Genomic DNA, 16,668 nt, shown 5'->3' on the forward strand with positions numbered 1-16,668 from the left:
CCTCGCCGCTGAGCTCCAGCCCATACCCAAAAATGCTTCCTGAGGCTGCAGCTGGGTCACAGAAGAGAAATTTCCACTCTAAAACAAATGCCCACCTGTGAAAGTCCCTGAAAGCACTGCAGGCTTTCTCCAGAGTGAAATGCTACCATCCGTATTGCAGGCACCAACCACAAAGCCAGAGGCACTGGTGCTCCTGCATTTCCACAAAAATCAGTTTTCACCCTTTGTTATCACAGCCTTCCAGGGAGAAATCCAGCAATTCCTGATCCCCGTGTCTCCCTGGCTGGAAAGTACAGATCTAGACATATCATTGTTTTACCTTCAAAGATTTCTCTCTCCACTGCGAGCAGTGAGATAGTTATTCCCCTCTCTCTGATCTTTATTATCTAGTAACCCTAGTAATCTTAAAAGAGTCAGAAAGATAATAGGAAGAAACAGATCCCCATGATTTATAGTTGTTCCTGGCCAACTGCCTGAACGTAGGCTGCCAGAACATATTTTCTCACAATTGTCTGGCAAAAATGGCTTGGGAATTATAAGGATTATTTGCAGCAGTGTATTTGTTCTGGATTCCATTTTTGCCTTATTTAATTCTAACAGCTATGATTGACTCCTTTGATAAACATGGTGGATCTGCAACAGAAGCTAATGAAAAGAGAAGGCAGAGCCCCCCAAACTGGGATGAAACTGGGAGGCAGGTGGAGGAAAGCCCAGCTACCAAGAGAAAGAAGTAGTGTTGGAAGCTGTAAGTGGGACTTGGGTAGGATGGCAAGAGGAATAACACAGGCTGGGGGATAATGAGGTGCCTACTGAGGTGGTGAAAGCATTTTAAGGGGTTCCTATGTGCCAGTCACCTCTACCGGGGTGTATCTTGCCATTGCCACCCTGAAGCCTGTCACTCACTCGTAATACACCAGGAGCACTCACAAACCACATCACTGAGCCTGTTAAAGGCATGTTTCTGAAGTGGTTTTGAAGCACCAGAAGACAGCAAGCTCTTTGGTTCTCCTGCATGATGGATAAGCACATTGTTTGGCAAAGAAGACACGAGCTACATGGCAGCCAGAGCCCCCCACTTGGCAGGGTTTGACTCCAGACATTAAAAATGAGAACACGCACCCTGGGAGCTTGTTCCTGCACCGAGGCCAGCCCCACTCCTGCACCTGGGCAGTACCTGCTGGGACAGACGTGTCTCAGGGCCATGCACCAGCCAGGTCCCCAAAGCCTGCACCCCCTCCATCTGCCAGACCACTATCAGCCATCCAAGTAGAAAAAGTCCTTTCTAGGCATTTTAAAATTTCATCCCTGCCAAAAAGTAATAATTAAAAAAAAAATCACCACAACATGAAAATTTTAGCAGTAGAAATACTGATTTGCTGGATCTACCTTGAAAAGCTTCCTGGATACAGCGACATGAGATATTACTGAGACAGATTAAAAAGTGCCCGAGGTGTTAAGCTATTGATGTCCATCAATGCCCCCACTTTCGGCTGTAGCTGGAGCCTTTGCCCTACCTCATGCTGCTGTTTCCAAGCCAATAAGACCTTCGTGTAGATACCCTCCCTCCTGGAGCAGGTCTGGGACTTGTATCATAAACTCTGTAGGGGGAGATGTCAGGGCAGTTTTGCACAGAGGCCAACCCATCTGAACACAGGAATATTGTGTTTCAGCTGAAATGACCAGCAAGACAGCTACAGCATCCAGGGATGTCCACACTCCACAAAAGTCAGCACAAAACCCACCACTTTTAAGACAGTGACAATATAACTTGTGGGTTTTGGCTAGAGAGATGGCAAGGAGGTAATAGCTCTGTAAATGTTTCATAGTGCCCTTTGCTGGCTGTCATCAGGCCACGTAGATATATTTGCTATGCAGTGCCCAATTAAATTTCTCAACTTTGGCTCGAGAAAAAAATATTCTTTTAAAAGTCCTCTTGACTAATTGAGCAGCTTTTCAAAGCCTGCTTCAGAAACCACAATCTCTTATTCCCACCTTTCACAACCTGTAACAAGGCCATTAAATCTGTCACCGTAATGTATCCCATTCACTTCTTTTCAGCCTGAAGTCTCTAATGAGGGTTACAGAAGAAAACCCACAACTCCCAGCCCATGGAGAGAAGAAGAAAATAAAGCCTGTCTTCTCCGGGTTGCACGGCGTGTCAAACCATAATTGGTGTGCTTCAAAGGAGGCTGGGAGTGCTGGAAAACACTGGCCTCCAGATGAAATATTCTGCCTCGAATTGGCAGGCTGAAACGGTAACCCCTGCTCTATGTCTTCTGTCTGCATCTGTCATGGACACCCAAACTCCGCTGTTTGTATATTAAAGGAACTGAAACACCAACCAGACCAGCAGAGACTGAAACTCAGTGACGTTCAAGGCTCCTTGCCTCTCTCTGCAAGATCTTACATACTTAGTTCCTATTCAACTCCCAAAAGACCAAAGAAATACCAGCAGGAGCCAGGAAAGGACAAAGAGGAGCCAATCAAGAGATATGGTACCACATAACAAGCACATTGTGCACAGAAACACATCACACACACACACACAAAGACCTTACAGGCTGAATACAGCTGCCTTGCCCCCCTCCCCAAAGCAATACGATTGCACAAACTGGTTGGAGCCCAAGCACGGATGCTTCTTCACAGCGTGGGGAGCAACTGAGCATGGAGGTTTTAGACCACCCCGAACCTCTACCAGCGATAAATAACAGCAGCAAGAAGGCTCAGTTGATGGGGCAGGCCAAAAATCTGCACACTGTGCAGACTGGTGAGAGGTTTCCAAGGCAGAAGTTTTCCTCCGGTCTGTTCCTCCATGCCTGGTCTGTCAGGGGCGGCTCGGCCAGGAGCAGAGAGCAGCGATGGCCCAAGGGCTGGTGCTTCTGCTCAGGCAGCGCTCTCAGGAAGATGGCTTTTTGGGTCAGCATCACCACCTGAGCCTTCAATGGACAGAGGCTTAGCCTAGTAACAAAGCGTGAAGCCATGAGGTGAGATATCTGACCGTCTCTGAGGTTCTAACCCATTTGCTGTCAATACGGAAATGTCAGGAAGCCTTGAAGGTTACAACAGTTACTGATTTTACCACAGGTTTTGCAAAACAGATGGATTTTAGAGAGGGTGGAGAGAAATGTTTGGCAGTCATGAGGAGGGAAGATGCTTGGGCGGCCAGCACGGAGGTACATGGACATGGCTTTCAGGCCACGGGGCAGCCTGTACTGTGGGCTGGCAGGCCTCACAGAACGGCTGAGCATGGCAGGGCCCTCTGGAGGTCACATCATCTAACCCCCCTGCCCGAGCAGGTCCACCCAGAGCATCAGGTGATGATGATTTTTTTTTCTTTGCGTCTGGTTTGATGTTCTAGCTGCAGGCTTTACAACAAAAGGATGATGACACAGGTGATTGCTACCAACTCCACTATGACGCCAAACTTCTCTGCCCCCTTGTTTCATGGATGTGCAGGGCAGTGGGCACCAGAAAGACACACAGACTCATGTGTGTGGCTCATTCATTAAAAAAAAAAAAAAGTCCACCTAGCAATTAACAGAAAACATCCACGACCTCTCAGCTGATTTGTACCTTGAGTAATGAGAAAGGGCACTCTGCATGACACCAATTAGGCACCTGAGCTGTCAGATATTAACTGGAGTGCCAGCAAGCCAGTTGCCTGGAAGGCCAAGTGCACTTTCTAAATAGAGCAACTTTTACTTCACAGGCTTTAACAGTACCTTCTATTTTGGTGGCCCGCTCTCTCAGCAGGGAGCAGCTTTAGGTACAGGACAGGAGGAAGAATTTAAGAGAGCGATGGGCTGTAAAATGTTGCTCTGCAGAAATAGGCAGGATACAAATGCTTCTGTTGCACAAATTAAATTTCATGTGCTGGCCACACCATTGGCTTCAGTTCATGGGGGAGTTTCTGGGCTGGATCCAAGCCTTGTCCAGCACAAACCTTTCACTAGATAAACCACACATGGGCCCAGGTTAAAGCTGGACTGCTATATAATTGGCAGCTAATAGTATAGGAGGATATAGCACTTAATGTTCTAATCCTATGCACCCAATTCAAGGCCTGCTTTGCGAAATGAAGGTGGTCCAGCTAAAAAAAGTATTAAAAAAAAAAACAACAAAACACAACATGATTCTAACATGCATTTGCTAAGGAGAGGTGATGAGAGAAGAGAAACAAGCCCCACAGATACCTGCACCAACCTAATCAATAACAAAAGTCAAACCTTGATTCAGTACACTAATTTCAAGGGTATAAAGGGTGGACAGAAGAGCTAGACATATCTCATGACAGCTTGTAGGGAAGGCCAGCAACCATCTTTCACAAGTTCTGCATCATCTCAAAATTCATCTGTTGATAGGTTTGTTTATTATTTTGGGAACAGCATGTTCCAATTTAAACAGATGTCATCTCTTCAAAGCCCCGTGCTGTGAACTCAACAAGGTCTTGGAAGGATAACTGAGTATACAAGAGAGAGAACAAGGGAAAAATTATAATATACAGGAATCTGAATAACTGAAAACAGATCCAAACTTTCCCCTTGGAAATAAAGGCCATCACACAGTTTTACAAGGTGCTTTTTCACTCTCACATGAAATCTAGATCATCTAAATGCAAAGTGCTGTTTTTTTTTATTATTTATTTTAAACAAGATAAATAAATCTAGGCTGTTTGCTTGGTCATGGAAGAACCTACCAGATTTATCCATACTTTTAAAACCTGATTCATCATTGCATTTTTCCACTTAGATGCGGGTGGCTGCTAACACTGTTTTTGTTATGCAAGAATTATAAATATTCTCACTTCAAACTAATGAATTACTTCGGACACACCAGAGAGATATGAATAGCTCAAGGTTTTCCCTGTGTGTGATGAGCAGTAGCCAAGCAGAAGGTAATCACCCTGGTCTGGAAGATAAGTGGCTTTTGATGAGTAACTCATTAGGAACATGGACCACGAGGCTCCTGGGAGCTCACTGTAACAGCAAATTTCAAAAATAGGCATACAGTTGTGGCTGTGGAAGGAAGAGCTGGGTGTGCAACAGGAGGCTTATTAGGTGCTGGTGGTTATTTGTTCTGATATGTAACATGGAGGTATTGCAACCCTAGCCTGGCATCTTTTTAAGATCTGATAAAAGCACCCAAAGCCAAAGCCATGATGTCTTCATTTTCCTTCCTTGATGTCTCAGGTGTCATGCTACTGAAGTTCCAGCTGCTTACCACCATTCAAGCCCTGTGCAAATGCATTTTCCAAAAGGGCCTGAAGTTGATGGGGAAGGGTGGGGAGATAAGTACTCCAAGTCCTGTAACAACTCTGTGGATGATTACCATGCTAAATTCCCATCGAGTCATTTTCTAAAAGCATTTCAATAAATTAACAAGGTAATAAGTAATAGATGCCTGCTATTTTTAAACTCAGAACAGTGCCAAAAAGAAATGTTATCTAACTGCCCAGAAGTTAGATGCCATAAAAATAGATGGGTCCAGGCAGGGCAAGCAAGCTGAAAGGTGACAGTTCCTTGGATTTCTGAAATAAAGAAAGGACTAAGGTACAACCACCACAGCAGGCAGGGCATCAAGCTAGCAATATGGGACATTTGGCACGCATCAGGGAAAATGCAGTGTTGTGCTGGGACCTCCATCCCATTTTCCTGGCCAAGAAATCCCTTCTCTAAGCTGCGTTTATGACATGCCTCAGTTCTTTAATAGATCAGACTGGGGCTGAGAGATGAAGTTGATGCTTTTCTTTTACCTGCTTCTCTTTCTCTACCTTTTTCCAGCCTTTAAAGCTTGGTATCCCCATAGACCAAGGGGCCAGTGGTGACAGGGGGCATTACTGGCACCATCACAAAGCCATCAGGCAGAGCAATGCTACTGCTCTGCAGGTGAGAAGAGGAGCTCACTGCACCCACAAGGGCACAATCCTGCTGCCAGATAACTGGGCTCCTCAGTCAGTCTGATGTCCAAAGCAATTTACGTTCTCTGCTTGTGAGCTGTATGCATGCCACCATCATTTACAGTGCAAATTTGTAACACTGGGATATTCTTTGTAAGCAAAGGTCTGTCTAACAGCATAAATCTGCTTTTATGAGCTCCAAAGTGACTCTAACAGATATCTGTGCACAACTATTTAAAGGATGAGCCCTCCTGCGACAGGAATGGGCACAACTCCATTGCCCTCAGTGGCTGTTAAACAAGAAGTCCTTTCCAGCCACCACTCCTGGTGCAATCGTGCTTCTGCTCTTCTTTTATTAGTTTGCTACGTCCCCTTGAGGCCCCGAGCTGATCATCCAGATCAGCTCAACTCTGAACCCTTCCCCCAGCACTTGCATGCCAGATGTCTATGTTCAACTGATAAATGAAATTATTTTAATTCACATTCAGACTTTTTTGTATTTAATTACCAACAAGAGCAGAAGCTATCCAAGAGAGCACACATTGAATGGCTTCGTTCCTATCCACACCTTCAAACATACAACCGAGCACACTCCAGCTTCACATCGTTCCTTGTTGGCCTTATCCTATTTACAGCCAAGAGCAGCTGGGTGGAGGAAGCAATCTTACCTGTCATTACAAAGAATTACCTGTCATTACAAGGAATTAATGGAGTGTTGTGCTTGTGTCCCTAGAATGTCGTCAACATCTTGAGCAACACTCAAGATTAAGTGCCATGTCCCTTATCAGGGTCAATATCTGAGCCACTTTCCAAGACCGTGGTTACAGATAATTACACTGACAATGCATCCAATACAGGTAACAATGCCCCTTGGAAAATGGCTTGATGATTCACAACCGTAGCTTTGCCAAATTACATGCTGAATATGCTGTGAACATAACAGAATGCACGTTCTGAGGAAAAGGTGCTTTCCAGTAGAGCTACCGGGGACAGGATTTATTTGCTAAGGGTGACATAGCCTTGGCCTTATTTGCAGCAAAACGCCCAGTCAGCTCGCTGATCGGCGGTTCTGATTACCATGGCTAATGGCAGCTTCTTGCCCTCTCAACATCTTCTCAGTCGGCTGCTACGTAGCCAGCATTTAAAACCTTGTATGGGATGCACATCACGTTTAGTTACCCCGGCCACAGGAGCTGGGTAGCTGCAGGGACTGGAGATTTCCAGATAACAAAACTCCTGTTTCCACGGAGGAACATTTTTGTAACTGATCATTAGCAATTAGGCTGGTCTGTCAAAATAAAACCATCTTAATCTTTCAAAGTGAATGCTGGGCTATTTAACTTATAATTGATTAACAGCTTTCGGAAGAGAGGATTAAAGTACACAGTAGATACCTCAGATGATGGACAGCTCAGCTTCACGAGCCTAAAACAAGTTGCCTCCTTTTTCCCACCACATGCCAATTAAATGATTAAGTATTGTTTACTGGGACTAGAAGGATTACAAGACAGTAGGTGGATTTATTAGCAGGGAAAGGAAAAACACTCCTACATGGAAGAAAAAAGATTATTTTGAGTGACTGACAGCCGTGCCCCTGCAAAGCACGGCTGGAGATAGCTAAATTATTCACTGTCAGAAGGTTACGTCCCAGCCCTTTTCTCTTTTGTCAGGCCATTTGCCAGTTTATCCAGACATCTCCAATGTGTTCATCGTTTCAAGGTGTGCTACCCAGATTGTTTGCTCAGTTTATCACACAGATAAGCTACAAATCCAGCTGCTTGGTATTGTTGATGGGGAAAAGGTCGGGGACAACTCATATTCATCACAGTCTCAGTTCTCCTCTGGGGCAGGAGACCAAGATGTCCTTCAGTGAGCAAGAGCTGCTTCCTTAGAGGTCTCCCAGTACATGTAGGCACTGAGTGAAAGCACCTTTGTACAAGTACCTAAACACAGCAGGAACAATGATATGTTTTAGCATCTTGCACCAAGAACATCCTATTTTATACGAATTAACAATTTATGCTGAGGAGCTTTGGAAGGAAGAAGCGGGGGGAGAAGCTCTGGGTTCACATGGCCAGGCTCCATAATTACCATGCCTGAACTATCCACGTTGCATTAACACCACACGCACACCGCTTTTACCAGCCTGAAAACCATCAAGACACTGAAAAGATTTCCAAATGCAAGACCTCCTGACTATAGGAGGCTGCGCATTAAATAAAAAAACTCCTTAAGCCTATAATGCAAAGGAGTAGCATGGGAACTTCTATATTGCAATTTCAACTGGAGAGGCAGTTATGGAGCAAATCTTTTATGTTCTGCAGATGGGAACAAACTCAGCAGCATAGCTGGGCACCCAAAACTCATCTCACACTGCTGTCAGGACCAGCAGGGCCATGGCTCTGCAAAGACTCTCACCTGAGGACACCACAGCAGCTTTGCACTCAAGCCAACCCTTTACACACCTAATCTCTGGATGGTGAGAGTTAAATAAGTTGCTGCAGTTAAAGCAGAAGGCAAAAGCTGAGCTCTTCCCTACTATTTCTATAGGTCTTGTCTTCAAGAGCAGCTTCAGCACAACTGAGGAAAGCAAAAGCTGCTGCTTTAGGATGAAGCTGCCAGCACTGCCTACCCTGGGAGCTCCCTCCCTGGGGTGCTGCTGTCACATGGTGCTTGCTAATGATTTGTCACAGATGGTTAATTAAAGGGAGCAAAGTCCTCGCTAGACAAGAGCCTCCGCAGGTGTGGAGGCAGCCGAAGCCCAGTAACAGGGTATGATATTTCGAGAACCTGGGAGCTTTTGTTTTTTTGCAGCCTGTCTAGAGCTCAGAGCCCCTTCCTGGGATTCAGAGAAAAACCTAAAAGTGCAAGACTTTCATTTTTTCAGCAGAAGTCTGCGTATGTCACATGGGCAGCCCGTGGTGGGACATGAAAGCAGCCAGCTGACGCTCCCATTGATCCTCAGAGCTGTAAATGGTAAAGCAATGAAGAGGCTGAGTTTCAACAAATCAATAAATTAAAGGCCAGGATGTCAGAGGAAGTCATGAAAAGGCTATCCCTAGGAATATGAAACACAAAGATATTACTGCTGCCTCTGGAAACCTCTGAGCCAGGGTTTGCAGGGAGTGCACAGGGAGGGAAATATCCCTGCATGCCTCCTGCAGCAGCTGCTGCGAGCCGCGGGGTGCTGGACGGGTGTCTGCAGGGAGCCGTGACACCCAAAGGCTGCTGAGGAACATGCTGGGCTAATTACAGAGTGCAGCAAGCCCCATTGCCAAGAGGTAGGCAAATGAGAGCAGCTGCCAAAGCCTGGCACCAGGAGTGGCAGGTGCTGGCCCCTCACCTCGAAGAGCCAGCGTGGGGATAGGGCTGCCACCTGAATTCAGACTACATGGTGACAGCAGGTCATGGAAAGGAAAAGGTATATCCCGATGGCCTCTCTCCACGGGGAGGACCACGCTCTGTTGGCCAGCAATGAAGCTGGAGGCCGACTGCGCCGAAGGGAATGGGAATAGAAGCCAAGATACAGAAAACTCCTTCCTCAGAGATCACCTGGCTTTGTGAACAGAACAGGAATGTATCACGTTTAGCATCTCTCTCCTTGAAGCACCCTTGTAAGGTGGGGACATGTCACACACTAATATTACATGTTTAAATTATTCATTTTAACACCAATTTCTTCTTTCCTACTAGCTGTTTGCATGCTTTTGTCTACTAGACACTGACTCTGTGCATCCAGCTGAGATGCTGGAGTTGATGGAAAATGAGGTGGGCTCCCCAGAACCTGAGCTACCTCCCCAAACCATAATGCAACGTCTAATGCACCTCTGAGTCCATTTTTAAATATACTAAGGTGGGAGATGCCTCTGGCATCAGACAGCCCCAGAGAGGCTTGCACTGGTAGGAAGAGAAGGCTGCAGACCACAGAAAGGTGACTGTGGGTGCTGGGACATCATCCCACCCCCGTTACACCCACAGCACTAACAGTGAACGGACAGCAGATAAGTCACTGGAGATCCATGTTTGTTTCAATATTTTGTGACCTAGACAAGGAACGCTCCATTTCTGAGCCACACAAGCATCCCTGTCCGATGCTCAGGCAAACAGCACCCAGGGGAGCACCCGTGGTGGGGTGAAGAGTTGCTCAGCACCACCAAAAACACATCTACCTGCTGAGCCAAAGTTCTCCACTACACAGTGTGCCCCATATTTCTGCAGCAGATGTTACAGCTGGCAAGCAATAAGCTGGAAATCAAGGGAAGTATTAACAGTTTTTTTTCTCCTGTTGTGTGAAACGCTTATTACCAAAGCTGTCTTGCCACGTGTGCAGGCTCCATTGCTCCACACGTGGGTTTACATGGGGAAAACCTGCCGAAAAGTGGCAGTGGGTACATCTGCTGCACAGGACAGCCCATGGAAGTCACCACGGAGAGGCATTTTGGTGCTGAGGGTAGCTGATGGACTCCCCAGGGTCGGCTCTGGGGTGCTAATCTCTGCCTCTTTGCCCAAATCCAGACTCCCTCCGGTCGGATGAGCAGGACAAGAAAATGCTTTTAAGCACCAGGCTGCATCTGAGCAGCTCGCTGTCTGCCTTCCCCAAACAGCCCGAGTGATCCCACCTGTTATCTGCAGTTCACTTGCTCGAACCTTACAAAGGGAGAAGCATCCAGGTACCTCGTCCTTCTTTGCCTTGGTAAAAGAGCCAAGACAAAACATTGCACTCTGAGTTCTGGTTCTCCAGTCCTATCACAGCTGTTATAAATTGAACTGTGTCTAAAATAAAAGCACAGCATCGTTTGGCTGAGTTTGAAAACTCAGTTCGAAAAAGCTCCTTTTGAGCTGTGTTCAGCAGAGGAACATTTTTATTATTTTTTATTCCAGTAATAAATCACTGCAACAGTTAAGTGCTCAGGAGGCCGTGAAGTATGGCAGTGTGGGTGGCAAGAGCAGGAGTTCATTTTTCCCTGCAAGCATCACTTAGGGTGCTCCCCCCATGCTAGCCCCCTCAACATCTCCTTGTACTGCGTTATTGCTCAGCTTAGTCAAGTAATACATTTCAGGATCTTATTGTGGTGTCGGGGCATTGACTGCTTACAGGCCAGTGGCGGTGATAGTCCTCACCAGCTCTTTCTGAAATCGAGTGTCTCCCGTTTAAATCTGGTAGGGGAAAAACCCTGCTCCCCTCCGTGCTCCTTGCACAGCCTCCCACATGTCCCTCTGCAAACACACACAGTCTCGATATATATTTGATTTTCTCATTGTGTAAAAGGGAAAAAATAGAGACAGGCCCTTGGGATTTAGCTAGGAGCCACGCAGGGCGGAATGGGACCCACTGCCTGTTTTTCCTGTAACCGTGTTATCTCACAGCAGACCCACTCTCTCCTTTCTCAATCCCAAACCATTTAATGAAGACATCTCTGTGTTATTCCCCATCCTAGGGCAAGACCAGGCTTCAGCTAAGTTGTTCAGGTTTCAACAGGCATAAACCAAAAATAAACATAAATGCATATTGCCCCTTGATGCGTGTGCCCAGTCCAACAGGAACCAAACTACAAATATTCACAGGTTAGGTCCGTTTTACAAAGCTACTCCAAGATCACAAAGAGAAGGATCCTCACTTATCACTTAGCTGTGATTTATTTTTTAAATGTTCTTTTCAGGCTTGTAAAGCTGCCCCAAATTTGGCAGATATCGCCATGCAGACTTGCACACTAGTATCACGTCTGCTCTAAGAATACCTCAGCCAAAGAAATGACAAAATCTCTTCCAAAGCTTAAACGGCATCAGTGTCAGACCCAGGAAACTGAACGGCATTTAAACAGTTGGATGTTACCATCTGGGGAAAAAAAGTAATAATGACAGAAGTTAAATGGAAAAAAAAAGCGAAACGTGAACGTTCAGACTTACCATTTTTGTCAGCTCTTCTGAAAATCTAGAATTGAAAAAGAGAGAGAGGGGTGTTTACTATGTGGGTCAGCTGGAAGGGTTTGGGGTTGCAGTTAAGCCCCCCCCCCAAGACATCTCAGGTGCTTTGTGGAGCCCACCCCTCTCAAGACCCAGCCCCTGGCCCCATACAATGGTCAACCACCACCTGGGGACAGTATCGGCACGGTCAGCTTTGGAAATGATCAGTGAGTGCTCCAGCAGTTCATTTATTTCCCATTCCCTTTGCAGAAGAAAGCCAAAAGCACGGGTCCAGCACACACACACACACACACACACACGCAGTGACACCAGCAGCGCAGCCAATTTCTCTAGCATCAATAATATCTCTTAAACCAAGTGTCACAGTTCTGCATTTCTCAAATTATTTACCTGGCTTTTTTTTTTTTTTAAGCAAGTTTCCTGCATGAGAAGGAGATTATACCTAGGCTTAAAACTACTGTGTGGAGGAACAGCCCAGAGAGAGGAACCAGATAGACTTTTCAGAAGGAAAACCTGCAAGAAGGTGTAGTACAGTGGAATTTGCCAGGGAAGAAGACAGCAAAACAACTGCTGCGTTTCTGACTAGTCTAATCTTAGGACAAGTCCCCTGACACAATGCGATTAACAGCAAAAGCTTGTGCAAGGGCTGAGTTCTTACAGGCTGCTGCTAAAAATGGCTGCTGGTGCAAGCTTGGCCGTAAATTACCGAAAAATTAAGATGCTCATACACTGGACGGAAAAGGGAAAACTTTATCATCACCTCTTCAGACCTGACCCTGTTAATTTGAGCCAGAGCAGAGATTTTTGGCTGCACAAAGAAAATTCCCTGCAGAGGGAATAAAAGCACCAGCAGGACAGATCAGAGGCAGCCGTAAAATGCAATCTCTTCTTTTCTGGGTCATAGAATCACTCCAAAAAAAAAAGCCAGAGAAGAAACTGCTGTGCACAAGAAACCCAAGAGACAAATTGCATTGCAGAATGTGCTAGTTAAATGAGTATGGTTTAATTAAGCAACATTAATCATTCTTTTGCCAGAAGTCCTAGGCTGGACAGGGCAAAGTCAAAGCTGTACTTTCTGGCACACTTGGGCAGGAGCAAATGCCTTCTGCTTGAGGCACATGGTGGAAGCAGCTGGGTGCCAGCCTTCAGGAGAACCCTAAGAGCCCTACAAGGATTAGGGCTTGCCACCACAGCTCTTGGGCTGCCCATTTCTGAGAACAGCTAGAAGTCCAGAGGGAAAATCCTACCTGTCCCCATGCTTATGGTCCTCATTGAGATTAGATATGGGATTTGAAGGACCAGTCATGGCTTGTCTATGGGATGGAAGAATAAAGAATCCTTCTTTAGGGCTGGACAAGCAGGACCTCAAGCATTCCCAGGGTTTTGGCACGCATCACTCGGCCATGAGCACTATGCCCTGCCTGGGCTATGAAACATTCCTCTTTTCCAGGCCTGGACACCCTATTTCCTCACTCCCAGTGAACACCTCCAGACAAGGTACTTTGCTTTCTGGATGCTGATTATTTCAGGGTTTTCTATTTCATCGCTGCATCCTTTTGTTACTGTTCCCACTGCTTGGAGACAAAGGCATTACATAAATTCTAACACAGAAGCAGCAATGTCTATTTTAAGGTGCTGTGGGAGATCACCACCCCGCTAAGCACAACAGTCAGAGGGAGAAAAGGAAAGCAAGAACAAAAGTAAAACACAGCTTAAGGTGGGAGAACAGCTCAACCCATGGTGCTGTGTCCTGTGGAGCCACCAACCTCGCAATGAACTCTTGGAGAAAGAGGGGAAAAAAATATAGATAGATATAGATATATATAAATTGTCTACTAATAGGGAAACAGCCTGGCTGCCAGTTGATGTGCTGAACTACATCTAAGGCAAAAGCACCAAGATTTCATGGCCAAACCTGTTACGGGAGGACCACATCAGCTACCAAGCTTTATCTACAGGACCAAGCTGTTCAGCTTTTACTGTTAATGAACAAGATTTATTCTTCCAGCTTAATTGGACTACGAAAACTTTACACACACAAAAATTAAAACAGGACACGAGGAGAGAAAGCAATTTAAGACGAAGCCATCTGTCAACACAGGCAGGCAGCATCAAGGTATGAATGAGAATTGGGAGGCCGATAGAGACATAACGCGCTCTGCGATAGCTTGCTGGTGATGCCAAAAATGCTGCTTCTGGGAAGACGCAGGATTTACACTAAGTGGCAAAACTAAAGCAAGCAGCAGCACCCGATGACCCCATCGGTGCTGCTTTTTGCCCAGCAATGAGGTTGCTCAGACTCAGTGGAGGAGCGGCAGCACCGCCGATCCTGGCCCGGGATGCTCTTTCTGCTCCATCGCCCCCGGTTCTCCCATTGCCGGGGTAATGCACTGCTTGCAGGTGGTCAACGAGAAATGATCCAGTCCCAAATCTACTACACCGGGCATCTCCCCATCAGCCCTGCTTTAGACCTATTAAGCAAGGCTTCTGGAGCACAAGCTAAATGGCATGGCGAGGAATCCCACAACGTGGGCCGGATTAACCTGTGTTATAGGATTTACTCCTGCAATGCACGCAGTTTTGTCTGCAGCACGCTTGGTCCATTTATGAGCTGTTTAGATGGATAGAAACCCTATGTTACTCTGAGGCAGCAGCATCTTTCAAAACTTCCTATGGCTGTCTTTATTTCTGCTGTGTTCTCAAATGGCTACCGCAGATATCTGGCAGAAGTAAGCAATTCAAACTGCTGGTGGTAATAATAAACTTGCAGTAAAATTGATGGTTTCAAATTTAAACATTCAGCTCTGCCTTCTCCGAGCTCTTGGATTAGAAAAAGCTACACTGGAGGCTACTTGAGGGAGGTTTTCTTGGCAATTTTATTAAATTCACACACAGGCACTCCCCTAACAAGCCCAGGAATTATTACAGGGTTTGTAGAGTTTATTATTCCTTCAGCAGGTTAATATGCTGTTGATTTAAAATAAAGAGTGCAGCTGAGCTAGAATTATGTTTTCCCTGATAATCTCAATGCAGAACCGAGGACAAACAGGATCCAAACCTCCCAGGTGAGGAAAGCCTACGGATGAGAGAGCATCCAGATACCAAGAGAAACGTAAAAGCCTGATTAATTTTTTTGCCATGTTCCCACACCCCTGTTCTTCCTTTCTGTTCCCTTCCCTACAGGTCTTGACGCCTCATTCGGAGCTGAGGCAAGGTTTTATATCCTCGTGGAAGGAAATTCCTCTCCAACAGCCTCTGTGTTGCTCACAGGCTTATTTTACATCCATAAGAAGAGCAGCTAACACCATTTTCACTTCTCCCTCTTACCTCCTCCTTTGCGTTTACCACCTAGCTGCATAAATCAAGGGTGCAAGGGAGGGGCAGGAGCTGCAGCTGATGTCATCAGATATCCAGATCTGGATGCTACTTCTGCAAAACCCCAGCCCCAGGTGTGGTTCCATCTCATGCTCGGATGGCAAAGGTGAGCTTCCATGCACGATTACAGCCCTTGCAATGAGCTATCCCCAGGTGCAAAGCCCAGCCAGCCCTGCTGCAGGGGAGGATTTCAGAGCAAGGACCTCACGTAGGGAGGGTGGAGAGGAGAAGAGGAAACAAAGAGCTTGTACAGCCTGCCTGCTTCACTTGTGGAAGTGAGAAGGTAAATGAGGACAGGAGAGTGAGTCAACCTTAAAAAGCCAAAACAGGAGGGGTTTAAGAAAGGATTCATATGGCTATGGTGGCTTTACTGGTTGAGGTTGCACTGCAAATGGCACCATTGACAAAACAGTTGGAAAACGGTGCCAATATGGGGGTCTACATCTGGAAACACACACCTGGCACAAGCTAAATTCTTGGTATGTAGTATCCAAATACCTCGAATGGGGCCGAAGTGCAAATCAGCTCTGGCTACGTAAGTGAGGGCACAAGAGGAGAGTGAAGTTTGAAGTGGTCTTTATGACCTTGCTGGAGAAAGAAGGGGACAGATGAGGGTCAGAATTAGTCCTCAGTGAACCTCTCTTAGAAATAGCTTCACCTGACCTGAAAGCAATGGCATTGCTTTCCTCAGGGGCTTTTAAATTAAAACCTAAAAGTGCTGGCCACAAGACATTCAGTCACTTTTGGCAAAGCCAGGGGGTACATGAGCTCTTTCCAGCAGAAATCAGAAGGGGCAGCTCGGTGCTGCTGCCCAGCCCTGACACCCGCTGTAGGTCACACTGTTACCAGCGCTGGTTTCCACAGGAAAGGCAGGAAGAGATGAGTAAGAGCAGTCTGTAAATAAGAACTGAAGTACTCCCAGACAGAGCAATACCTGTCTAGGCGTTTCCCACACCTTGGGAGCTCAGCTCTATATTACAGGTATACTCATTCACATACAGCAAATAAGATCTGATATAGGTTTTTCCAACCTCCAACCCATGTTTCCCATTTTATCAGTCTTAGGATATTTGCAGATTTGTTCTGGACTAGAAAAACCCATGTGTGGTCACGGTGGCACGAGTAGCACCATGGCAACGTCAGCTTCCTTTCAAAAGGGGTTTTGTCCTCATGAAGCAGGACAGAAGCTCAGAGCCCATAGAGGACGTCTTCAAGCAGCCCATAAAGCCGGTGCAGACCACAGCATTACTGTGGTCTTGTCTCAGAAGCTGGGAACAGACCCCAGTAATCCGCAGCAAACTGCAAGCTGCAAATCCAGATCATTTGGTTCTTGTGGATGGGGCAGCCACATGCGATCCCGACATGGGATGCAAACACCCAGGGACAATCACCCGTGGATGAGATTGGGATGGGGACAGACTCAGGGACACTGTACGAGCTCCCCACTAAACACAACCTCAGCTTCACCCACC

General features: G+C 46.3%; 1 protein-coding gene across 1 annotated transcript in view; it reads right to left on the reverse strand.

The window, feature by feature from the left end:
• NECAB2 (N-terminal EF-hand calcium binding protein 2) overlaps positions 1 to 16,668 on the reverse strand; it is a 58,881-nt gene that overhangs the window by 39,180 nt on the left and 3,033 nt on the right. The window contains exon 2 of the mRNA XM_067004689.1: positions 11,804 to 11,828. Within this exon, the coding sequence (XP_066860790.1) occupies positions 11,804 to 11,828 (25 nt within the window). The remainder of the gene's footprint in view (positions 1 to 11,803; positions 11,829 to 16,668) is intronic.

The sequence above is a fragment of the Anser cygnoides genome, chromosome 12, assembly GCF_040182565.1.
Source record: "Anser cygnoides isolate HZ-2024a breed goose chromosome 12, Taihu_goose_T2T_genome, whole genome shotgun sequence".
Lineage (NCBI taxonomy): Eukaryota > Metazoa > Chordata > Aves > Anseriformes > Anatidae > Anser > Anser cygnoides.